Source organism: Diprion similis, chromosome 14 (assembly GCF_021155765.1).
Source record: "Diprion similis isolate iyDipSimi1 chromosome 14, iyDipSimi1.1, whole genome shotgun sequence".
In the NCBI taxonomy this organism is placed as follows: Eukaryota; Metazoa; Arthropoda; class Insecta; order Hymenoptera; family Diprionidae; genus Diprion; species Diprion similis.
The window spans coordinates 6,156,494-6,183,896 of NC_060118.1; the positions used below are offsets into that span (position 1 = coordinate 6,156,494).

The 27,403-nt window shown below is 37.7% G+C and overlaps 1 protein-coding gene across 1 annotated transcript in view; it reads left to right on the forward strand.

Moving 5' to 3' along the window:
• LOC124414558 overlaps positions 1–27,403 on the forward strand; it is a 100,352-nt gene that overhangs the window by 49,937 nt on the left and 23,012 nt on the right. Inside the window, exon 12 of the mRNA XM_046895522.1 lies at positions 9,573–9,763. Coding sequence (XP_046751478.1) covers positions 9,573–9,701 — 129 coding nt within the window. The 3' untranslated portion in view covers positions 9,702–9,763. The remainder of the gene's footprint in view (positions 1–9,572; positions 9,764–27,403) is intronic.

A 27,403-nucleotide genomic window follows, 5' to 3' on the forward strand; every position in this document is an offset into this window, starting at 1 on the left:
GACAAAGTTTTAACGTTTAGAGGATAATTCAGTCAAGGATGGGCCACCATTTTTATTTAACATTTCCAAATAATTATGAAATTTCGAGCACGCGTGGAATTTTTCCACCATCGATTACAAGTGTCATTAAAAATCAATATTCGCATACAGAATCAAGCTATCTGACCCATCGTATTTTAATGGAACTCAAATAAGAAGAATATCGGAAACATATTTTCCGTAATTCAATCGTCGTTATATGGTCGATGAAGTTGTACCACTTATCTAGACATCGTAATCAGCAGTTCGCTTTTTAATATCCCCAAGTGTTAGCTATCACTTCGAATCGACTAAAACCGGTGCGTGTTCGTGCTAAAAGCAGAGCTTTTTGCCTGATTTTAACCATTGCAAAGAGGAATAATAACTATGACCGGCAAGTCTATATATAAACAAAAGGTATTCGGAGAAAATACAATTTACTGGATCAGATAAAACATGCCAAGCAATTAACATTAGATACCCACAATTACACTTTCATGAAATATAGTGTAGACAGCAGCTTTGTAATTAGCGGCAATTAAGCAGCGATCGATGTAAAGCGTATGTATAAGGTATACGGCTTGCGGGACTGCAACTGATTGTTGTGTGGTTAATTGAAAAATGAAACAAGCCAAAGAGAGAAAAAACGAAACAAACGAAAAAAAAAAACTACGAACTAGTCGTGTAACGTACATCAATCATGCTTCGCATGTCTGGCTTCGGGTCAAAACAGGGTTACTCTACGTGAAACCGACCAAACCTCACCAAGTGCCTCGTCCGGATTTCGATGCCGATTTTTTCACCGCTTTTCTTTCACCCTAGAGAAAGCTCTCACGGTTTATTAGGGTCCAATATCGAATCGGCGGATCACTGTGATACTTTTAATTCTTTTTTGTGTAGAAATATACGCCGTAAATGGTGTTTCTTGATAGTTGCAGCAAGTCTAACTCCATAGGTCACGTGACACTTGAAAGTATGATTTTCGGTTCGTGAAGATTTCGCAATTACGTGAAGAGTACAAGAAAAAAGAAACTTTTGCGCCTCGTGTTTAAGGGATCACCGTAGATAGTGAAACGGGTCGAAAAATAGCGGATTCTTGCGATTTTTTTCTCGATAGTTAAAATACGCTTATCAGTCCGATCTTTTTATGTCAAATCAAGACACTCACGAGGAATACAAAATAAATTTTCAAACGTTTGTTTTTATTTCTCTCCCCATTTTTTTTTTTTAACGGGGGGAAATGTCTTTGCAAACAAACGAGTCCTCACTATGTCCATACACGGTTGTGGCCGTAAATATTATCTGAAAAAAAGTTTGTCAAAAGATTATTAATCAGTATGAAAGCCACTATCTTGCTATGGACGCTTTTTTTTATCAAAGTTGACAAAATGGCAGTAGTTTGAAAAAAAAGTATCGAATTTCACCTATTTTTTCGACAGTATATTGTGAAAAAAAAATCTGAAGATTTAAAAAAAGAAAATAGCTTCCATGGCAAGCTAAAGAATGGCGTGAAGAATGTTGTGTCGACATTTGAGGAGGAGAACTTGCAAACACTTACTTTGAGGTTGTACACCGTTTTGAAAAACCACGTTTCAAAAAAACCGCATTTAAAGTTTCAAGTGCGAAATTTTCATACAAATTTTCTACTTCAACGATCAATCAGCGATGCCAGGTGCATACAATATCCCGTCTGGACTATCGGGTGACTTCAAAAAACATTTTTAAAAAATTGAAACTTTTGCACTAGGATGTCCCATAGATATAAAAATATATTCGCAATGTGATTTCGGACTAGAATATTTCGACATTTTCTTAAACTGAAGGTGAATTAATGACGTATTAATGAGCACTCCAGCATTTGTATGCAGTGTTGATTCGGATGTCTTATAAATCTTCCAACGTATTAGAATATATTCAAGTTACCGTACCTATATATACGCCATCTGAATTTCCTGAGAGAATTACTCCATCGTATATCGGCCGGTAGCCGAGGCGATCGGTGATTGATTACTTCGGGTGCGTACGATGGGAAGACGCGTTGCAGACAATGACTATTGACTCAAAATGGCGAAGGAAAAATGTGGAAAAAATTTGGGGAAAAAATGTGAGTGGTGAGAGGATTCGTGAGCCTTTAGTCCTTGGCTTATATGTACATATAATTATCTCACATACGACGATTACTTGTGTATGTAATACTTATGTATGAATTCTATCCACATGCATAATTGAATTTAATCACTCGTGTTAACTACTGCAGATATATAATAGAAGACGGACAAAATTGCCCGAGTTCAAGTATTAATGGAGGTGAGAAGTTTGACACAGTTTCTAGGAGCATCGCTGCAGGTGTCTAGACATCCTGACAAATTGAATCAAATGTTATCTAGAGTTGTACCGTGTGACCATCAGAAAAGTGCGCACCTCATGCGCATACGTCAAGTCGTTCGAATTTTATTGGCCGACGGTTACCGTCTGATTGAGCAGCTGAAGCAAGACCAATCGCGAATGTCAGACAATGTCCCTAGGAACCCATCGTTAGCTGTAGGCTCCTAGGGACATTTTCTGACATTCGCGATTCGTCAATCAGGCGGCATGACGCACGCGCATAAGGTGCGCACGCTCCTCATGGACATACGGTATAATATTTTCAAATAAAAAGGTCAAGGACACGGTTTTTCTTTGTTCCTCTAACAGACTGAGAATATATATTAGGCATTCATTGTGCAATAAAATGAGCAATTATCTATTCATCAGAATCAAACGAGCTTATACATATTTTTCAATTAAAATATGTTCGAATAAGATGATTTCTCTGATTATCATTTGAAGTTTATAGTCTTCATATTTTCATTCTATACTATAAGGATTTTTTTAAGTAGAGGACTTTTTTAAGTAGAGAGTTTGACGCACGATTTCTTCAACTTTACCACGTGATTTTAGGTGATTTGCAATGATTTCCAATGTCAAGTTATTTCGATTGATGCATCGTTATTACAAAGAATATTGCACCATTCACGTTCCTTCGATTTACAATTTGATTTCAAACAGTTTAATTTATGGACTACTTTGAATGATTAGTGCCTATTTGAACGTAATTAACTTAGCTTCAGTGTCCTGTAATTTTTTCGTCGAAATTCGTAGATTTTCGATTTTTGAGTAGAAATCGATGCACTCTGACCAAAATAAGATTTTACCCCAGAAAAATTGGAAAGCTTTATAATTCTATAAATTTTTTTCCTAAATTTCTTGTACATAACTGACATTTTATTCAAGAAAATTAAGAGTTCTCCAATTTTCCGCATATTTTTTGTAAATTTTCTGTAGTAAAATCTCACTTCTACAGAAGTGCTTCGCTTTTCACTCCACAAAATTTACAGAATAATACTTTTTGAATTTAGTTTCGCCTCTTTTTTCTTGCAATACGATTTCGACCCAACGGTCTGTCCCATGCAGCCCTTAACACTTGTAGTAACTGCAGTAAGCCGTAAAAAGTAGGGATAAAATCGTGTGAAATGTTCTGTCGTCGTCGTCTCATCGTCGAGACTACAAAACAGTTATTTTGCGTTCACTGCGAGTTCAACTGCATGCTATGGTGTGGTCTGAGTATGCATGGTGTGCCTATAACTCCTACGACACTCCGGTTACTCCGAAGTCAGAGCCCTTAAGTGAGATGTGTATCAACTGTCTAAAGAAATCCCTATATTGTTAGGGAATTATTTTTCTCGCGGACGCTACCCTGCTCGGTAATGTCATCGTGTATATTTGTCGTGTGAGCTATCTAAAGTCCCGCTCATTTTTTCCCCGCGCAGATTCAACATCACAACAATTAATCACCACCGATCTAGGGGATTTTGGCGCCGTTGGTACACATCTTACTTAAGTCCAGTCCAGCGCGAGAGAGAAACTTTTTTAGAAAAAGAAGCTGCACTCCTAGACACACCATATATACTCACACCACGTGCTTGGGTGAAACACTCGGTCCGCCATTCGATGGCAGGGTAGGGGAAGCTCAGCCCTCAGTTTCTCGCGTGCCATTGAACTGTAAACTTTACTGCCGATCTAAAGTGCGTGGTGGGAATTGTGAGGCACGGGAGTTATGCCCTATCAGCCGTAGCACTTCGCTGTTTGTATTTCTCCTCATCAATTCGTTCTACCGCAATATATCAATGATATCGGTATTTTACTTTCACGGTATAATAAAAAAAAAAATTGAAATTAATTTTGCTGACTTATCTCAGTCAAAAATCACAATAATATCGGTGGGCTCGCTTGTTGTTAACAACACAAGACTCGAGTGGTTGACGATAATGAGGTTATACCTTAGGGTCACGTTGGACTCCTACCTTTACCGAGCGGGCAAACTGATCCATTTTGAACGATTATCAGGATATGAGTAACTTTCCTGAATTCCGTTACAAAAGAGCTATGCACCGTCGAAATTTGAAAGCTTTCCGTTCGGTTGTTTATTTAATGTTGGTAGGGGGGTTAGTTTGCTCGTTCGGTAAAGGTAGGAGTGCTACATAACCTTAATACAACGTGAATGATGTTTGGGAGAGTATAACTATTTCGACCGTATTTAATTCGATTGACTGAATTGTAGTTAGTCATTTGGTTTTTTATTTTTTAAGCAATGTTTTGCATTCATAAAAACAAACTCGCTACGTATTGTTAATTCAATTAAGCCAACCACTCTGATTGTGAGACAATAATACAAAGAACGATGTCTTTCTTTATATTATGAACATTAATTTGAGGAACATTATTTCACGCCAATCATTTGTATCGGAATAATCATTTGGATGTCAATTGTTCCACTAGGAGCTTTTAGAAAATCACCGATTTGTGACGTTGGTAGAACTGATATCTAAGAATTTATCGAATGTAATCAGTTCAAACCTGGAAGAAAACACTTCATCCATGCAACTTTATCGACAGTTGAAATCTCTTGTCGATCGAGAAAGTTTGAAGTTTCACTAAAGTGTCCTCCTAAGGGTGAATCGAACTCAAAGTCTACATCAAAATTTAGGAATGTCAGCGGTATTATTTACACCAGTGGTAGTGAACAGGAATGAAACAACATTCCTACTTTGTGAAAGAAATAAATCGGAGCAAATTCGAATAACGATTTGAGATATAATTAGAAGGTTCCAAATAATATTAATTTTTTTTTTTATATCCAATACTAACGTTTTTGAGATTATTTCATTCACCTCCAGAGATCGTCCCAGAAAAACTTTACGAATGCTTATCTCGAGAGTATTTTAAAATATATTAGTGCGCGTACAGTACAATAAATTATCGTTAACAATTACGTTCAGATGTCTTAACTTACACTTTAACGTAGGGTTTCTTGAATATTATTCGTACAATTTGCGAGTATCTAGTCTGTACAATAAGCCAGCAAAACATAAAAATTGGATCGAAAATGTCCGAGTGTAATCATTGTCAATGTTAAAACGATAAAAGCTTTTATAAAGTTCTTGATATCTTAGCTTGTGTCATTAAAACTTGCTCAGATTTATTTCTATTACATATTTAAGATGCTGTTTCATTGGCACCCACTATTGTTGGTTCCAACAATAACATCGCAGGAGATTGTTTTTATCGGTCTAAGATTCAAACCTTATTTTTCAAACCTTCGAATCAGTCGTCACAGGTTGACACCGCTTTTGTACGGCTAATTCTATTTGAGGATGAGATGATTGATGTAAATGATTAGACACTGTTTAATAAAAAGAAACTTGAAGTATAATTAGTTGTATTAATACAAACTTGATGATATTTTCTACAACGAAATTTAGAAGTCGCGCTTATTTTTGCTAAGTTCTTTATATCTGATAAATAATTTATGTTACCTTGAATATCGGTTATAGTTCGAATGGCAAAACAGTTGGAGTTAACGATTTGAAGAATTGCGGTAGACTGAGTTCTCGGCGGGTGTTTCGAAGGAAGATTTGAAAAGAGGGTGCAGTTTGGTCGTTTTGTATTGATTGGTGGATTTTCAGGATTGGTGGCTTTTTACTGGAAATGCGTTGTGGGAGAAGGAATATTGCTACATAGGGCTTCTTGGAAAGGGTATGTGGAATGGAACAATAGACGAAGAAATGTTGGAAAGCCCCATAGACGACGGGGCTGTAAGAACGAAGCCCAGGAAAATTGCTTTTTACGATCGTACACTTGGTTGCCAAATGTGTGAGTCGGAAGTGGAGGAAAAAGGTTCTCGTTTTATGGCTGTTTTGCCTCATGGGTTCTCGGCTGATGTACCGGCCAATGTCTACGGCGTGCATTGTTCCGGGTGTCTTGTTACCGAACTTAAGAATCTATAGCTACTGCATCTCGACGAGTATAATAATTTTGCAAAAAGGATTACATTGGGCCAAAACCACGTGACATGGCACGCCACATTTGCCAAATGACGTTGCAGGCCTGACTTATTGAAGGATGTGGGAATCCGGCGACCCGTGCACAGAAGAATTGTGCCTTTTTAACAACTTCTCGCTTTGTGTACCATTCGGACCGTGAAGTATCGACCGTCTGCCAGAACCACGAGGCTTTCATGGTATACATCCATGCCTACTACCTTATGCCTTCTGTATTGTAGTTATACCCGTGCTCACGTTTAGTGTATGTTGTTGGATCGGTTTATGTTGCCGTGCGTACAGCTGCGGGCATATACACTCAACCCCACATAAGTAACCTATTCCTCGTACCGCCGGCAGTTTAGCGCGGCCATAATAAAGAGCAAGTGCTACGTCATTTCTCTCTGTGGAATTACCGCCACTGTGCAGAGACAATCAAATTTATTACTCCGTAACAGCTCATCGAGCTCTCTATGTGTCGCCGTTCTGGACCTGACCATTCCTAACCTCATTCTTGCGATCTCGGGTATGGCTTACTTCTATTTTAAATTCCCGTTTCTCTGCTGTCAGGGAGAAAAGGAAGTTATTTTTCGACGTACCGAAATCGACGACTGTGTGTGTTTTTGATCAATTTTGTTAAGGAGTTTGGGATAGGTAGTTTTATAAAACTCAACATCACTATTCTTTGCTTACTTTGTTTCGTATTTTCTCACAAATCGCATTAAATTCTCGGTGTCACATCTCATCTGACTACCTCGCCCGTTTTTTTTCTTTTTTTTCAATACTTTCCTCTTTTCGAGTACCTTCTATATCCTTCTACTCACTCACTTACTCCAGATCGTTCTCCTCTACCTTACCTACTCACTCATTTCAGATCGTTCCCCTACTTTACCTACCATTGGTTCATCTCTCCATAGATAAAAAGTTAATATTGCATTTATCAATCAATTTTTTTGTCCAACTATATCTCGAGAAGGAATTACCGGATTTTAATGATCTTAGTCTTAATCGTCGCAGTCTTTATAAGCCTAGAACGGAGTAGATTTTGCATTTGATCGGATTAGTATTTTTTGAATTATTTAAATTACGAAATTACAAAAAAATAAAATAAAAGTCATCATATCTTGAGAATCTTTTGGGTCGCTAATCGCGAATCTAAAGTCAGATTTGTAAAGTTCAAATTTCGCGGATTCAATGGGCTTGAAAAAATACTAAAAACATTTAGATTCTTATGAAAATTGGTATTCGAAGGTTTTTTAGGTAGCTGCTCAATATTCTGAGGTCAGACTTGCGAAATCCAAAATGGAGAATCCAATATGGTGGAAAACAAAGTTAAAAATATTCCGATTTTGGTAGAAATTAGTAGGTGGAGATTTTTTGGGTAACCGATCGGCTAATCCGAGGTCAAACTTTCAAAACTTGTAATAGTGGATTAATTAGAGTAGTTCAAAAGACAAAGATCGTAATATTTTCATGTAATGTGGCGCCTCAGGGCTTTTAAATCGTTAATCACGAATCTGAATTCGTAATTAGAAATCCCAATTAGATCTTATTATTTTTTTCTTATCATATTTAGATGGAAAGAAATAAAAATTCCATCGTCCACGAAAAAATCCCCTTTCAACAACAGGTTCATTATTTCACGCCAAATGTTCGACAAAATTCCTCCTGAATTTTGAGATTGCACAGAGCACGTTGGACTTGGGAATTTATTTAATTTTTAGGCAGTTTTTGAGCCACGCTTGTGCCACCTGCTCAGCTGTTCGCAGCGACCACGTGATACAAATTACTTTGATAAACAACAACGATTACATAACTCAAGTTCCCAGCATTCCGCGAAAAGTTTAAATTAGAATTTCAAGCTCATTATCCCCCGTGGCTCGGATTGCGGGGGTGAAAGCTTTTTTTTCTTATCAGCATCAGTTGTTCAATAAACTGTCACTGTCTATTAGTTTTTCACTACGCCATTTTAACGTGCAGCAATCTCTCGAAAATATCACGTATCGCTCTATTTTTTAATGTCGCAACCTTTCTTAATTTGTTTTTTTCTTTTCTCCTTGTTTTCGCGTCTGAGAGAAATGCGAAAAAACTGTCGATTAAATTACGGAATAAAATCTTTGACCTTCGGTTGAATCCATCGAAATTTTTTATCATCATCGAAAATTACCATGAAATTCTATCAAATCCTATTCGATTTTTATTAAAGCTTTGTGAAGTCCCTTGAAGTCTGTTAGAAAATTTTTATCAAGTCCCGTCAAATCTCTAAAACATTAGAGATCGTGAATTCCGTATCTTATGCAATTTTTCTAATCCCTTGTAATCATTTTTAATCTTTTCCAGTCCTTGAAACCCTTGTAATCATTGCAATCACTGGTCAATTTTGTAATACCTTGTAATCTATTATTATCTCTTTGTATTGTACACGCAATATTCGTAAACCTTGAAATCCCGATAATCTTTGCAATCTTTCTGCGATCCTCTCAATTTTTATAGTCCCTCGTAATATTCGCAATTTCTTTGTAATCTTCATGTTATTTTCGTGATCTTTGAAATCCTCGGAATCTTTTCAACCAACGAAATCCCTGCAATATTTTAAATCCATTGTAATTCTTTTTGCTGATCTCTTTTTATTCTTCACGTTATTTTTGAAATCCTTGAAATCTTTGGTAATCATTGAAATCCTTGCAATCCTAACAAACTCCTGTAATCTCATATATCCATTATGAATTGTTGTAATCTTGTTTATTCCTTAGCATCTTTCGTGTCATTCTTGTAATCCTCGACATTCTTGCGACATTCTACAAGTTAATCTTGTAATCTTCGTAATCACATGTAATCTTTGCGATTCACAGGATCTTTGTAATTACTTGCTAATCTATGTAATCTTGTCGTAATCTTTGTGGTTTTCTCCCAAAATCCCTATATTATCTGTGATCAATTTGTAATATTTGTAATCGTGATCAGATCAATCCCTCAGCATCATGTTTTGTCTTTTTACATCGTCGCTATATATCACAAAATAAAAAATCTCCTAAAAAAAAAAACAATCAGATACGCTTTTCCACAAACCCCGCCATAATTATTCCCTAGCATGTCTCGTGGTCTTTTTCTTCTAGGGATGATTGCGCCTCATAATTTGAGTGTCTCCTTCGGCTTGTCTTATCGTTAATCTCTGCTCATACTTTTTGGTTACAGGCACTGGGCTTTGGTGGCTGGTGCCTAGTGATCCGAAAGCCACAGGACACTGGAGAAACTCTTGACACTGAAAGGTACCACTGTGATAATGTCCGTTGGCAATGGCTACTCGTCGAAGCAGCAGCCTAGGATGGGTCGCGTCTGTCCATCATCGACCATCCGCGGCTCCCCCACCCTTGGATCCTCACAAGGTAGGCCAATCTCCGAAAAATTCTCATCTTCGACAAATTTACATTGTGAATTTCAATTTAAAAGGAAACGGAACTATTTTTGATTTCGTTAAAAAAAATTTCTGCAATTTTCCCAACTCCGAAACAGTGCCCTGAATTTTTTTAAACTTCTTATTCAATTTATTAGATATTTGTAAATATTGAAAGTGATTTTGAAAAGAATCTTTTTTACTCTAGGAGGGTAACGTCATTTTTTCTTTCTACCTATTCCGGTAACAGGGGATGAAAAAATGCCCCAATCTTGTAAATTCTATCTGTCCTATAGGATCTCATTTTCTTCGTTTTTTAATGAAGAATTACGTGGGCGAAAAAACTTTTCTACGTATATTCCATAAAATTGAATTATGGTCGGTGACCACAAGTCGAAAACATAAACTGTTTTAATTTACGTGGGGTATTTTTTCAAACATTTGAAGACCAATTTTTTTTAACAACTAAAACATTGGTTAGACGGTGAAAAAATTCTCAAAACTTCTATTCTTCACTTACAAGAAGTTTTTTTAGACCGGTTTAATTTTTCATCTCATATCGATTAACAAATGTTTGAGAGTTTCTCCAACACGTTCCTAAAAAAATTTTCAAATTCCCAGGACTTACGACTGCAAAACGTGGTCGGATTTTAATTTTTCTAAAATCAACAATTCCCACGATGCTACGACAAATTATTACTTCTGATCTACAAATCTTGTGAAATATTTCGAAAATTCTTTCTCAGATTTTTGGAAACATTTTATTTCGCACGATTCAAACATGTAAACAATACCTGCTCGCATCATCCCTTCTTTATTTCGTGTTTGTTTTTTCTCATTCTTCCCACGTTTTCCCAGCATGCCATGTTTGCACAACTTTTTCATGAAAGCCTGTTTGTAGGTTTGCACGCTACCTGTTAACACGCGTATAACAGAACAAACGTCGTACTCGTAAATTTTGGGAGATTACGTACCCTTGTCGACGTCGAGGGTGAAAACGCGTACATCCCACAGTCCACGTCGTGCATATTTCTTCCATTCCTGAAATCCGAACGAATGCCGGGTTAAATATTAGCTTGAAAAATAAGAGGGTCGTTTATCATTTTTTATGTGATATTTTAAAGAACTTTCGAAGACTACCTTATCATAGGATAATATTCGCGGGCCGGATATCGCCAAATTTGACGTAAGGATAAACTTGCGAAAAAAGGAGAAAGCGAACACCATGTGCGAAATAACGGAAGAAGGAATATGCCATGAATTATTTACTTTTATTCTCATGTGGAAATTCCGTGAGAGAAAACAAAATTTTTCCGACAAATTTTTCTACCTCCGCAAGCGAAGCCTCGAACTTTTGGTTTCCATTTCATAGTTTACTGCACCTTTGTAATAGTCCCATAAAACACACACATTTTCAATTTCTGTTCTGAGTTTTTTTGATCCAAAACTATATCACAGCTCAGATAATTGATCCACGGAGAAATCGAGACCGTAAATATCAGTGAAATACAGATAAGTGAAAAGCAGAAGTTGGGTGAATGAAAAAAGGAAATATCGTAGGATTCTTCAAACATGAAAATAACTTTTGATTTAGTGTTAACAAAAGGTCTTGACAAGATTAAAATTTTGATGCTTCATATAAATCGATTATTATTGTACATTGAAGCAAATACATTCACATAACTTGTTAGTTATTGTAACAAAGCAACGAAAGTTGTTTACTCTCAACATTCAAATTTTTCGGAATATCATTTACGAACAGGCTTGCAACTAATTAATTACATTACTAGAGTAATTAATGATTACTACTTAATTTTCCTTTGTAATTATTAATTATTTTGACTTTAATTCAAATTTTTACCATGTAATTATTAATCAATACGAATATAAATGCATTTTTCTTTATGTAATTAGTAATTGAAAATGAATAATAAAACATTTTTGCAACCCTGTTTACGAATATAAAAAACACTCTTCGGTATATTTTACTTTGAGAAATGCAATATTATACAAAACTGCGCACTCTGCAATTTGATAACTGCAAATTTCATGCATTGCAATACAATGCAGAGTATAATAATCTGTAGGTGCGGTGAAACTATGCCAAGCATTATTCTTTTTTTTTCGTTTATTCTTTCTTGTTCTTTCGTCCCCGTTCCATTCCATTTTTTTTTTTTTTTCACACTCAGTTCATGCAGCTCACGTTTCCTTTCCCACAAAGCGCAGCGACCCACTTGAAAAGATTATATCATCAACCCCCACGTTTTCCAAGCTCCTGCACTGCGAATTTTGATCTAATAAATAGGTGAATTTAATCTTACAAAGGTAGAGTAGAGTTTCGTCGTTTCGCAAAACTAACAGCTCCGCTTGAATAATTATATCCAGAAACCTACGCATGCGAATAGAAAATCGATGTTTCAGCTTTCTTTTTGCTGTTTTCATTTTTGTATGATTGATTGAAATTGGCATGATTAGAAAGTTAATGATGATCGCCTTGATATTCTTCTCAATTTATTGTTGAGGAATACGTCGTACGATGTATATGTGTGTGCGTGTGTATGGGCGAGACAAGAAAAGATTGGGGCGTTGCCTAATTTTCTGTGTATAGCACCCGCTTATTTTGTTTATATCGCGCAGTCGAAGCGTGAGGCTCACCGAGAGCGTACCTTTATTCTAACTTTGTATAATTTCATCAAATAAATAAAACCAATACACGTTGTATATATATAACTCGTTTTTCTTCATTTATGCCAATAATCTAACAGGTTATGGGCCCAGAGCGCGGAGTATCTCTGGAGTGCATAAAATAAAGAGAAACGCGCAAAGTGAGTAAAATCAGTGCCCGTCAAAGTCGGTGTGAAATTATTCGCGTGAGAAAAATGGCTGACACGGGATCGATCACCATTGCTCACAAGCTCAACGAGAGCAACTATAAACTGTGGAAATTTCAAGTTGATGCTATATTGCGTGGAAAAGGGCTGAATAAGTATGTACGTGAGGTGATTGCAGCAGGGGCGACTCCAGAACAAGTTGATGCCTTTAACGAAAAAGATGGCAAGGCGATGGCGATTTTGATTGCGTCATTAGAGAGCGATCAAGCAATGAACGTGCTGACATGCAGCACAGCAAAGGAGATCTATGAAAAACTGAGTGCTATTCATCAAAAGAGAAGCGAAGTGAGCGTGATGACTCTGTACGAGGAATACTTCGCCCTACAAATGGCCGAGGACGAATCTGTGACGACATACGTCTCGAAAGTGATGAAAATCGCGGCAGAAATTGAGGATCAAGGGGAGGAACTATCCGACAATATTAAAATGTCGAGAATCATCAGTAGTCTCACGCCAAAATTTCAAAATTTTAAGACCGTTTGGTATAATATAAAAGAGGGCCGAGATCTTAATAGCCTGTTAGCTCGCCTACGGCAAGAAGAAGATCAAATAAACAAGACCAAGACCACTGAAGACGGAGCCTTCGCAGTGAGAGGAAAACAAAAGCCATGGTCGAAGCCGAGAGACAACAAATTGATCGCACAAAAAAAAAGGGAATCACAGTGTCATAAATGTGGACAGACCGGACACTGGCAACGCGAATGTCCAGAGAACGAAGATGTAAACAACGAGGGCAGAAGGAATTCCAAGAGCTACACGGTTTTTCGAGCTTGTACTTTTCCCAGGAACGACACGGCATTCGTAGTACTGCCAAATGAAATTAAAAGTAGCGCGCTGAGAGATGTGTGGATTGTTGACTCGGGCGCGACGCAGCACATGACGAGTAGAAAAGACTGGTTCAGTGAACTCGACGAGACACCGACCGGGAGATTTGTGCGTGTAGCAAGCAATGCAAAATTACCGATACATGGTGTAGGCAATATTCACGCGTCAATGTGGAACGGGTCTCAGTGGGAGTCGTGTGTGTTGGAAAAGGTGCAATACGTGCCCGGTCTAGGACCCAACCTTTTCTCGACGGGGACAGTAACGTCACGCGGATTTGTTATTATCGAGAAAGAACGCGAGTGTGAAGTGCGATTCGCGAACGGAAAAGTGGCGGTCATTGGTGTAAAAGACACCATGAATCAATATCGCCTGGGTCTGCGAGTTAATCGAGCATGTGAGGCATATAACACGACCACTGAATCGTGCTATAGGTGGCACCAGAGACTGGGACACTTGGGTTTCAAGATGATGCAAAATATGGTGAATAAAAACACCGTAAATGGTGTATCATTCGCTGCGGAAAATAGATTCTTTTGTGCAGACTGTGCTGTGGGAAAGATGCATCGCATTTCCCACCCATCTCGTGAGATTCGTCAGTGCCAACCCGGAGAAAGACTCCATGCGGACGTTTGTGGTCCGATGCATGTGACTTCAGTGGGAGGCTACAGGTACATCCTGGTGGTAAAGGACGAGGCCACCAGTTTTCGATACGTGCATTTCTTAGCACAGAAGTCTGACGTCGTCAGCAAAATAAAAGAACAAATCAGTGCAGTCGAAACTATTACTGGAAATCGGATAAAGTCGATCAGGACCGATAATGGTTTAGAGTTCGTGAACGAAGGCATGTCGAAACTACTGCGAGAGAGAGGAATAATCCATGAAAGAACGTCGCCCTACACGCCTGAACAAAACGGCCGCGTGGAACGTGAGAATAGGACCATTCAAGAGTCTGCTCGGACGATGCTGTTGGCCAGTGGTCTGCACGTGAGTTTGTGGTCTGAGGCTGTTCGTACAGCGGTGTATATTCTAAATAGAACCCCGAATGCCAAAAATCCAATAAAAACTCCTTTCGAGCTCTGGTTTGAGAGTAAGCCTGACCTCGGTCACGTGAGAATCTTTGGTTCGGAGGCTTACGTACACGTCCCGAAAGAGACTGGTCAAAAAAAGTGGGATGCCAGGGCTAGAAAGATGTATCTTGTAGGATACGAGTCAAGTGCGAAGAATTACAGACTCTACGACCCAAGCAAGAGGAAGATAATTGTCAGCTGCGACGCTGTGATCAACGAGGACTCTATTAAAAAAAAAAGGTCCGAGGAAGAGGACTTACCTGTCGTTGTCCTGGCTGACGAGGATGCCACAGACGGAGAAAACTTCAGACCAGCAGACGAGCGAGTGGACGATAATGAAAATCTTGAAGCTTTTGTCGACGCAGCTGAGAATAGTGGTGAAGAGCCACGTTACAATTTGAGACCATACATTTACGAGCCGGACAGATATGAAGAAAACGGTCACAGCGCAATCATTGAAGAAGTCAGCACGTACGAGGAGGCAATTGCTTCCAAAGATGCTGACAAGTGGCTACAAGCCATGCGTGAGGAGCTTGATGCTCTCAAAAAAAACGAGACATGGGAATTGACTGCGAGACCGCCACACAGGAACATAGTGACGTGCAAGTGGGTGTTCAAAGTGAAAAACGCACCCGGTTATTCAGAGGAAGTGAGAGCAAAAGCTCGTCTCGTGGCGAGAGGATTCTCACAGCGGGAAGGAGTTGACTATACGGATGTTTTCTCCCCCGTGGTGAGATATGACTCAGTGAGAATTATGTTGTGTATCGCCGCGCAAGATGACCTAGAGATTGTTCAGTTCGACGTTAAGTGCGCTTTCCTGAACGGAGAATTGGAGGAAGAAATCTTTATGGAGCCGCCACAAGGGCTCGATATAATTGACAAGAACTCGGTGTGCAAGTTAAAGAAAAGCTTGTACGGATTGAAACAGGCCTCGAGAATGTGGAATCAGAAATTTATCTCGTGTTTGCGAAAATTCAACTTCGTGGCCAGTGCGGCGGATCCATGCGTGTTCAGTGGGAGAGTCGACGGACACGACGTGTTTCTGTTATTGTACGTGGACGATGGACTTATTCTGTCAAAAAATGGCGATGTTTTGAAAGACGTGATTGATTACATGCAAAGCTGTTTTGAAATGACCGTCGGAAAGTGCCGGTATTACGTCGGAGTTGAAATACTGAGAGACAGAAATAACAAAAAAATCAGTATTGGACAAAAATCGTACATCGAAAAACTCATCGCAAAATTCGACATGACAGATGCTGTGCCGTCGAGTACACCGTCCGATGCGAATATTCGTCTAACTGCCGCAAGGGAGACTTGCGCCGGCGTTTTTCCTTATCGCGAAGTGGTGGGGTCGCTGTTGTATGCCGCGATGGTTTCAAGGCCAGATATTGCATATGCCGTGGGAGTAGCCAGCAGATTCCTGGAAAATCCTAGTACGGAGCATATAAATGCAGTAAAAAGAATCTTGAGATACCTCAAATCGACCTCAGAGTTTGGCATCACGTATAATTCCGTAGCAGCTATCGCGGGATATACTGACGCAGACTTTGCTGGCATGGAGACTCGACAATCGACGACAGGCTTTGTCTTCACCATGGGAGGTGGGGCTGTGACTTGGAAGAGTCAAAGGCAAAAGAAGGTGACACTTTCCACTACTGAAGCAGAATATGCCGCTAGCTGTGAGGGTGCGCGTGAAGCGTATTGGCTGAAGCAGCTCCTGAAGGACGTTGGGAAGGAGCTGAGAGATCCTATTGAGCTGAACATCGACAACCAAAGTACGCTGCGACTAATCAAGAACCCGGAAGTGCACGCCAGGACCAAGCACTTCGATGTGCATCTGCATTATGTGAGAGAAGCAAATAAAGAGAAAATAGTGCAAGTGCAGTATGTGTGCAGTGATGATCAATTGGCCGATGTTTTTACGAAGGCTCTCCATCGCGAAAAATTCGTGAAAAATATCGAACGCTTGAATGTTGTGAAGATATACGAGTAGCATGTGGTAGCGTGAGAAGAGTGGGCTATGGAAGTATGACGATATGTACATTGTACGCCGAGTGGGAGTGTTGAGGAATACGTCGTACGATGTATATGTGTGTGCGTGTGTATGGGCGAGACAAGAAAAGATTGGGGCGTTGCCTAATTTTCTGTGTATAGCACCCGCTTATTTTGTTTATATCGCGCAGTCGAAGCGTGAGGCTCACCGAGAGCGTACCTTTATTCTAACTTTGTATAATTTCATCAAATAAATAAAACCAATACACGTTGTATATATATAACTCGTTTTTCTTCATTTATGCCAATAATCTAACATTTATGCTAGAATTATTGTTAATCAAGTAGATCGAATTTCATGCAGAAGGTCTAACAGAATAATATCAAATCATATTTTTGGGTAGGATACATTTTATTTTATGGCATGGGCATTGAAAAGTCCACTTTTTGTGGCAGTTTTCGTTCCGTGAAGTGACACTTTATACGGCAGCGAACAAAGTTGCGGAATAAAGTCTTTATTCCGCAGTTTTGATGCGCAGTTCGAAATGCGCATCCCAAACTGCCGAATAAAGTAGCTTCGTCGAACAGATCGCGATTTAACCTCACTCTTCATTTTGCTTTTCAATGCTCATACCGTAAAAAATATTGTATGTGGCATGCCCGTAAACCGTTTTTTGGCTCGGATAATTTCAGTACTCGCTTGCCAAAAAACAAGCCGTTTACGGGCATGCCACATAGATAGCTATTCTAGTTATTGACACGATCAAAATTTTCTTTCGTATAATGTAGTGCTAATCCTAGGAATAAAAAGTGCTTTGGAAATTGAGTTCAGTGTGCAAGAAAACAAAGTTTTTCTTTATCTTTAATTCAACTACATCAACGAATTTTTATTCATTTTTTCATTCTTAATTAATCATTTTAAAACCACTACAACTTATTGATAGTGTTATCAAGGTTTTCAAACAGTCGTCACGCCATTGCCATGGAATGCCCTATACGCAGTTTTCACGTTTTGGATGACACCTAAAGGAGCGTATTTTTTGATTATTATTACCATCTTGACCTTATTGTTTATTGAGCTTTTAAAGTTTAGAGCGAGGTTGAAGTTCCGAATTTGAAAAATTCCGAAAGTGTCCAATTCGAAATTATTTGGTGAGGAAACTTGAAGTAGAGAAATCAAACTTTGAGGAAACAAAAAAATTTCGAATGGTCGCAAACCCGACGCATCAAAGTCCCAAAATGCAAAATTTTGAAAATTCAAGTTACAATAGAGCAAAGCTCCGAAAAGTAAAGTTCCGATAGAGTAAAATTCTGAAAAATAAAGTTTCGATAGAGTCGATTGCCGAAAATTAAAATTCACTCTCATAACGTAGTTTACTCGATGAGTGGATGTAAAAAATGAGATAAACCAAAAATGAGAAGAAACAGGTTTCCAAACTTGAAGGTGTCCAAAATCCAAAACAGAAAAAGTTCAAAGTGGTAAAATTTCACCGAGCCAGAAATTTACAGAACTGAAAATCATGGATTATTCGAAATTTCGATGTTTCAGATTTTTAAATTTTCTCATTTCCGCCGGATTTCGGAACATCCAAAACTTTTCGTCTTTCGTCGAAGTTTGATTTGTTGACTTTAAGTTTCTCTACAAAAAAATTCGAAATCTGGCGCTTTCGGCACTTTTCAAATTCGGAATTTCAACCCCACCCCGAAAATTTCTGCCCAACAAAGCGGACTTTCGACATCTGGATTCCACGTGTACCTCCGCCATAAAAATCTCACCGCAGACGTGCCAATTAGGCGGATTGCCGAAGATCGAGCCTCCGACTAATCCCCGCGTTCCATAGCGTCCCATGCGATCAAGGGCACAAGAGCAGACAACCAAATTAAGGACAAACGGGACCCACAGTCTGAATCAAAAGTTAGGTGAACAGAAAAAGCCGGTAGAAAAATCTCGAAAAATATTATACGAATCGACATCTGTGAAGACACAAATCTCGCTTTATCCACTCCAAGATCTCTATGGAGGACAAAATAAACCAAAAGAATATCAAAATCGGATCAAAAACACCAGAGCTTAATGATTTTCAAAGTTCCAATTGCAAACCACTGAGAAAAAATGAATAGGTATGATTTGATATACTTAGGTCTATAATTTCATCTTATTAGATGCAAATTTTGTCTATCTAATCTAATATTTTATCTGCTGTAACCACGTATAATTTGTCAATCTAATTATATTGAAATAGATCTGATGATATATGATTTATGAATCCGATTAGATCAAATCATATCTCTTAATTTTCATAAGGAAATTTATCTGTAATTGTTGATTTCTCAGTTAATTATGTTATTCATATTTTCTCAGATTCATCATTTCTACTGCATATGCGGTTTTTTCATTCGTTTTAATCATCATTAACACAAATAATACTGATGCAGATTTTCAAAGGATTGTTTATCTTTAAGTAACTCTTGAGTTTGACTGTGGATCACTTTCATTCTTAAATGGATCCTGGAATCAAGGAGTGAAAGAGAATTCATGTCAAAGAGTTTTTGACTCGAGAAATCATGGTGTCAGTAATCATTGGTCGCGATGAGAAATTATTTAGTATTATAGAAATTTCTTCATCATCTCAAGAAATCATACATAATCTTAGAAATCGTGAGAAATCATCTAATCAGAGTAAAATTATTTGTCAAGTATTGTGTTGTATTCTGTTGATTGGAAATATCCAATCATGGTGTAAATTTTTTCTCAGTGAAACACCCTTCGATTTCTACATTTCGTCTCTCGTTTCAATCCATTCGAATAGAATATCCGAAATATTAATACTAATCCGAAAATTCATTTCCCTGTCCATCGCGGTTCCACCGCCGCGAATCGACGTCGAATAAAGGTTTACGGGCTTCAATTTCAATCTTAGATTTCGTTCGAAGCGAAGCCTGCCAAAACCGCAAGGCAGCTATCTGTGTGCAATATACAGGGTGTCCCAGCTCCAAGTGACCAAATTGATAGGGTTAGTTATAGAGGAGGTCGACCTGAGTAAATTAACCCAAAGAACATGTGGTCTCCAAAGTTGCGTTCGCGAGATACGATCGGTTAAAAAAAAGTCCCGCTAAGCGCCAGAATATAGGCAACCGAACACACTAAGCGCCGGGATGTAGGCAACTGAGTACACAGCAGACAGCGGTTAACGGTTTTGTTAATGCGCGCTTGACTACTAATACGAAACATGACGCTTTAAAATTTACGAATTTTAAACGAAAACACTCTTGACATTGAATTTTCGACAAACCCAACAACGAGGACGTACGATGAAAATAGCCTTATCATTTATCCACGTCGAACTGTGTACTCGGTTGCCTATATGACGGTGCCTAGTATGCTCAGTTGCCTACATGCCGGCGCCTAGCAGGACTATTTCAACCGATCGTATCTCGCGAACTCGACTTCGGAGACCAAATGTTGTTTGGGTTAATTTACTCAGTTCGACCTTCTCTATAAACCCTATCAGTTTGGTCACTTGGAGCTGGGACACCCTGTATATGACGTTGGTACATCTGCACCTTCTACGGGGTGCTCGATTCTTGAATGAAAAAATCTTGTGTGCTGGAAATTATGACTCCATGATTTAATTCAAGTATCGCCATTTTTTTCTTATCACTTTTTGTAAATCCTTATAGCACAAGTAATTTAATTCTGCAAATTTAATCAGGAGAACAATTCGAATTCTCTTATAAAGATCGATCAAATATGAATCACTTTTTGACAGGGTTCCATCAACTCTTACAAAATTTATAATTGACAATTTTTCTGTCACGATTTCAAAATTCTTCTAGAATCCTTTGAAACTTTTCTATAAAAATCTTCGAAAGTGTTTTTTAAATTATACATCATCACAACTGTGTAAAGTTTTCTTGGAATGATTTTCTATTTTTTTTCTATTCCCAAACTCGTTCAAAATTTTCTGAAAATTCTTCATAGCAAATTCTTTTTTAATCGTGATACAACATTCTAATTTTCTTCGCAAAAAGTTTCAGAGAATCTTTCAGAAGTTCAAAACAAACTTATTTTTGAGAGACGTACAAATTAAAAATCATATTTTTCTGTTTTGTTTGCCTTTATTCCTTTGAAATCCTCTGAAAAATCTAGAAAAATCTTCGTTCGGACTTGTGTTAAAATGTTCCAATTTGATGCATGGGAATTTTCAGAAAGTTTCTATCAAATTTTGAATGATTATTTTTTTCTTACGCCGATCCATTATTTACGGAATTGCGCAATTAATTTTTTCATTTTTTATTTATCTATACTTTAAAAATGTTTGGCATTTATTTGTTCATTTTTTCAGCTGTTCAATTCACGTACTTTTCACTTTGACTACGTCCTATAGTATTCTGAAAAAATCGAACAGAACGAATCGAAAGTTGATACTAAAATACGAGAAAAGGATCCTCAGGAACAAGAGGGGCAGCAAAAAAAGTGAATACACTCTTAATTGCGACTAAAAATCGTCGGAATTCCCCCGCTAGGGCCAATTAGCTGCCAGAACTTAAAGTGTGCCTTTCACTCGCCGTCCTAATTGGACTTTCGCTAATTAATTAAGACCGCTTAGTGGGATGAAGTATCTTTTAATCAAGAAACTGTCACCACGCATTTTCCACCCTTGACTGCGTAATCCGGAAGCCTCGGATCTGTCTTGAAAAGCTTCACATTATTGAAAAAAGTTGACAAAAAAGAGAGGGTGAGATAAAGAAACAGAAAAAAAAAAATTGTGATATGCTACCTTGGCAATCGACTGAAAGTTTCAATAAGTTTTAGAAAGAAGCTTTTAGTCAAACCTTAAACCCAATTTTCACAAATCTGAGTAAATCATTAGTATCTTCGGTATCAAATCCAAAACAAGACTCGAACCCTTCTTCGATCTGTTACTAAAAGTTTTGTCCAAAATTGCAGTACAAAATGTTGGTTTATTACTTTTTTAATTTATCTGTAATCATATCAGCAGAATCATAAAAAAATACTTTCCGCTATTTTTTTTCTTCGACCCTGCAGAAGTTTTTTAATCTTTGAATAAACATCAAGGAAAGAATTTCCTTCATTTCAATTCGTAGATCGGGTATTTATTCGGACTTTTTTTTATCTTGACGATCTTGACGAGCACAAGTGAGTTATGAAAATATTACGTGAAAGTAAAAAAACTGAGCAAGCACGCAAAATTATAGCAAGAATAACTCCATTATCCAAATGGATTGAAAAATCTACGAATTCATATGTAAATATCTACTAAGATAAAAAGTTCTCACAATTTTTTATCGTGCTTTCAAAGTATTTAGAGAGTTAAACAAGTTTTGCTGTTATGATCGTTAAATTTTTTTTTTACACAATTTCTGTATAGTATGAGGAAAATTTTTCATGATATCCAAGAAAAATCGAAAGCATATCGAAATTAATTAAGTTATAGGTATAAATAAATTCAGGGCCAAAACTGCGTTGAAAGTTATTTATACTTTCTCTTGTTTGTTACGGATTATATGGCGGTCAAGTTATACAGATTTTTCAAAAAGTGTGCCTCTCCAACGCGTCTTTATAAGAATGCGAAAGAAATGCCGAAACAGATTCCTTATTATAAAAAATGTTGAAAAAATGTTGCATCTAGTGGCCTAGCTCACAAAAATTTAGCCATAAATAACAGTATGATGTTTCTGTTTTACTTGATCCAACTATGCATCGCGTGTTAAATCTAGAAAAGTGCTTAGAATACTTCTAGCCTTTATTTCAAGTTCAATGGTTTGAAAAGTTTAGCTTCGCCATCATCTGTTCCTTCTTTCTTTTTATTTTCAGTTTCGTTCGTTTCACTACAGAAACTGCGAAAAATTTCCCTCCTTGTGACTTTATATTTCTCTCTTTTTCCCACTGTGCATCCTCGCGAAGAAGCTTTTCCTTCTTTTCCTCTCTGCACCAAACTGCCATGTGGATCTCTTTTTCAGCAGGACTCGGGTCTATTTTTCTTCCTTTTATGCCCGCTCTGTATGTACTCAGCTTCGCACAGCCAGCTCTACGTATTAGAGTTTGCCAAAAGAAACGCAGTGTACACATTATATTTTATATTTCTTTTTTATATGCAAGTATGTAGCGAGTTATACGTATGAAACATTTTACCCTGCGCTACTTTTTACCTTATACATATATGCACATACGTATCTGTAAATATATGCAGAGTGTTTTGGAGTAAACGCCGCAATATGTTGCATATAATCACTTTAAGGTCAAGCAGTACTCTCACCCTTACCGACCGAGCAAACTCACCCTTTTTCTTTCTATATTTAATAAACAAAAGAACGGTAAGGGATTATGATAATATAGCTAAAAAAGGGTGATTTTGGTCGGTCGGTAAGGCTGGGAGTACTACATGACCACAACGTGAGTTCGAATCGCAATCACTAAGCGCTTCAGCATAGATTATAAACATGGACATAAAGTATGGACTGTGCTTTTCCTAAATTGTCTGTGGTAACACCAAAACACACTCGGCTAATGTCTATCTCTTTCTAAACATCAGATTGCTCGTTGGTCGATGACTCAGTAATATATCACCGTCATGTTAACCAACGACTGCCCATAACATTGTAGATTGAAGTCATATACGACCACTGATTTAAGTGTATACGCAGTGGCGGATTTATCAGCAGGCTCAGTAGGCTGGAGCCTAAGGAAGCAGATTTTAGGGGCGACAAATTTCGGGCCAAAATTTTTTTTTATGTCTTACAGAAATTAAAAAGATTCATATTTATATACCTAAATGTTATTAGGTCTACATAAACAATTCAGCATGTATAATATAATTAACCACTTCGATAAATTGTGTAAGTAGTATCAAGGCATACCTTATCCCGCCTTATTATTAAACAGGAAAAAATAAATGTCAATATTTACTATTTCAAATAGTAACTCAGAACCCAGGGTGCCTGATTGGTAGAATACTATAATAACTTAGTAATTTCTAGTGTTTGAAACGGGAGAGGGTTAATCCTACTCTACATAACATTTTTCTACACGAAGGAACTTGGAATTCGCATGAGAAATTATCCTGCATGATTTATTCTGCATGAAAATTGTTCTACAGAATAGCTTCGTAGTTTCACACATCCAACGCAGTACCGATTCGACACAATACACATTCAACATACATATAAATTCAAACCAAATAATTGAAATTGAATTAGATTAGATTAAATTAAATTAAATTAGAATGTATGAAATTGGCGCCTAAATGTATGGTTTTAATGATTCGATGTGTTTGAGCAAGTCAGGGAGCTGCCAGCGAAGTTGCGCGCGCATCTCGCTGTTAGCACCCCCCCCCCCCCCCCCCCCGTCTAGGTCCGCCAGTTTCCGAGAGCTTCGGGCATCTTCGTTCCAGCCGCTGCATAGTTCAGACGCGTGCGAGAAAGTTCCGATACACCACATTCTGTTGTACCGTTATACTTTTAGCGATAGCCAATTTCTCTTGTAATTGAGAGAGGGTAGTTCTCGTTGTTTCGTTTGTTTTTCCTTTATTTCCTGTTATACAGATGAAGCGTCAATTTGATCATTCATTTACGAATATTGACAAGAAGAATAAAGACACTTCATAACCTTTCCTGAAACCCAATCTCGATCGCATTCCCCGTGTCTCTTTTCGGATTCTCCCGGGTCATCTTTTACCCGCAGAAAGATGATGATTGCTCTGGGTATTGTGTTAAACACAATCTTTAGAAACAAATTGTTTAGAAAAATGTTCTGTGGAAAAATTTCTTTACAGAAACATATTCTATAAAAAAATCAATAAATGTTGTGTAGAAGAATATTCTGTAGAACAATTTTCATGTAGAATAAATCACGCAGGATAATTCCGGATGCGAATTTCAAGTTTCTTCCGGCAGAAAAATATTTTATAGAAAAATATTCTTGTAAAAAAGAGTCTGTAGAATATATTCTGTAGAATCGAACCTCATTCTTTGAAACAGTAATGTTCTACGTTCAAATATTCCTTTTCTACACACAAATTTTATATTTTAGCACTTGTATGATAAATATTTTTAATTAAATATTGAAATCACAATGTTACTATTTGAAACAATAATGTTTAATAATCGCACTATTACTCATTCGCGATTATTTTTTTCCGTTTAGTATATTATTGAGCTTTTATTACCTCAGAAATATACCCAAAAACTATTTCTTGTGCAATCTCAACTGAATCGTTGAGTTGTAAAAATAATCTAGGAATAATCTACGAGCTGACACACCGATCCCTTAGTTCCCAATCATACTAATTAGGGAAAAAAGGTCGTGTAATTAGAACGATAGTGCACAAATTGTAATTAATTGTAATTAATATGATTGTGAACTAGGGTATCGAATAGTAGAGGTTGGTAGGGGTGGCAAAATTTGAATAGCTTACTGGCGGCAAATGTGTAAATCCGCTACTGTGTATCCGACGATGGTTATTTAAGAATCAGTGCAACATATTTCACTAGAAAATGAACAACCTCCAAGATTCTTTCATAAGATGGAATGTCATAAGGTGAGGTTAAGTTCTTGTACTGAAACACGTTAACATTAATAATTCGAAAGATAGGAACTGTTGTTTGATAATATAGATATAATGCATAAGAAAAATACTATCGCCGTACTCAATGTCTTTTTTCTATCCTTTGACAAAAAGAAAATTTCTCACCAGCGGCGCTTAAGGCGCTTATGAAGTCGTGTTGTACACCTCAAAAATGCAGCGAGCCAAAACCCCTTAACCGCTCAAGCAATCAAAATGAGACTTGAGCAATTGATGACTTAATTTGGCAAAAAGTGGAGCGACGTTTTACTTTCTGAAAATTTTGAAAAACAATTCACAAATCTGTTATCACTCACAGAAATTGGGATGCCACTCGATGCTAATGAAACACACACCTTGAGCCCAATCCCATAAGATTTGATGGTAAAATGACGAAATGGCAGCTGATCTAGTGTTACGATTACAAAGAACACCGACATCTCATTTTGGCGATATTTTTTACCGACATTAGAGCGTGTAATGTCGCCAAAATGAAATGTCAGTGTTCTTTGTAATCGTAACACTAGATCAGCTGCCATTTCGTCATTTTACCATCAAATCTTATAGGATTGACTCAAAGTGTGTATTTCATCAGTATCGAGTGGCATCATATCAGGTAGTTCGATCCTTTTGATGCAGCTGTGAAAATTTTCCTAATTTCGGTGAGTGATAACCGATCTGTAAAATTTTTTCTAAAATTTTCAAAAACTAAAACGTCGTTCCACTTTCTGCAAAAATAAGGCATCAATTGCCCAAGTTTCATCCTGATCGCTTGAGCAGTATAGAAGTTTTGGCTCACCACATTTTCGAGGTGTACAGCGCGACTTTCATAAGCACCGTAATACGAGAGTTACGTTTCTGGTTAGAAAGAAACAGCGATTGGCCACGTACGTTTCTATCTGTTTGTACCGGCCGAGCGATTTATGGCCCGAATACGCAGTCCATGCCCTGTGTCTATGGTTATAAACAACGAAACAGCATCTTAAACAAATCGACACAACTTGGCAAGACGAGCAGAGGGAGGCAATTCCCGAGGACTTTAAACGCTTCTCCTACCGATAACTCAGTAGGTCTGTATAACCGATATTTGTTCCGCTCAGTGATAGGCAACCCAACATACTTCGGCGTCTCTTCAGTAACCTATAACTGCGAAAATATTAAGATTCATATCACCCTCGTCGTTCATATTTCCTGCGGCAACAGCGGCGGTGACGAAGGAAATCCGTTGGTGTAGATTGTGCAAAAATTGAACGCGACTCATTCGCTCCGTAGATATTCCATGGCAGCAGTTGTCGGAAAATGCGCAGGCGAAAAAAAATAAATAAAAAAAAAATTCATCGGAAATGTATACAAAAATCCACCAACGGTTGTTCTACTTGATAATGCGCAACTTAAATTTAGGGGAATAAAATATGTATTTTCGATATTTTGTTGTTTTTTCGATATTTCGCGAATAAATCGATATCTTTACCTAAAAATTAAGTGGTCACTGGTGTATGAGCAAGCAATATATTTAAATGAAAAAAAAATCAGAGCGGAAGCAACTTTTATAATATGGTTAGCCTACTGTGGCCCTTGTATTGCAATTTCGACGGGCATGCATAATATCGCAAGGGAATGAAGCTGCCATAAATTCACCGCAAGCTGCTGCAAGTGACGACGGATAATTTTGTAAGTGATAAGACAAGCCGTGCAGCCGGCTTGTATTAGCTTTCAGAAGTTCGCCGATCTCGATGCTAAACAGCTGTATATACCTATACAGTGTGTAAAGTACGACCGCAAGAGGCAACCTCCGTCACCGTCAGAACCGCGTCTGAACCTCAATCAATCAATGTGAATTATCGATGCGATCAGCGACGCAGCCTTTGATATTGATACAAAAAAGTGGCCAGCGTCGTTAAGAAAATGGCAAAAAAGACAAACCGCAAAAAAAGAAAAAGCACGCTATTATTTTCTCTGCGCCAAGTGAAACGACATTTAATTGAATCAACAAACCGAACACTTCATGAAGTTAACAAGCTTTTTTGGTAGGTACGGTCCTGTACTAAAAGATAAGGATCACATATCCGAATTCCAAAAGTGAAATTCGGGTAAGCTGGGTAGAATTTTTTACAAGAGTTTATAGTTAAACATTTTTCATGCATCCCAATGCAAGTGCATTATTGTTTCGAGATATTTATTTACCTAATTTCTCAAAGCTATCATGAATCGAAGGAAAATTTGTCTCGAACTCTTTTTCAAAATTTCCGAGAGAAAATGTTTAGATTTA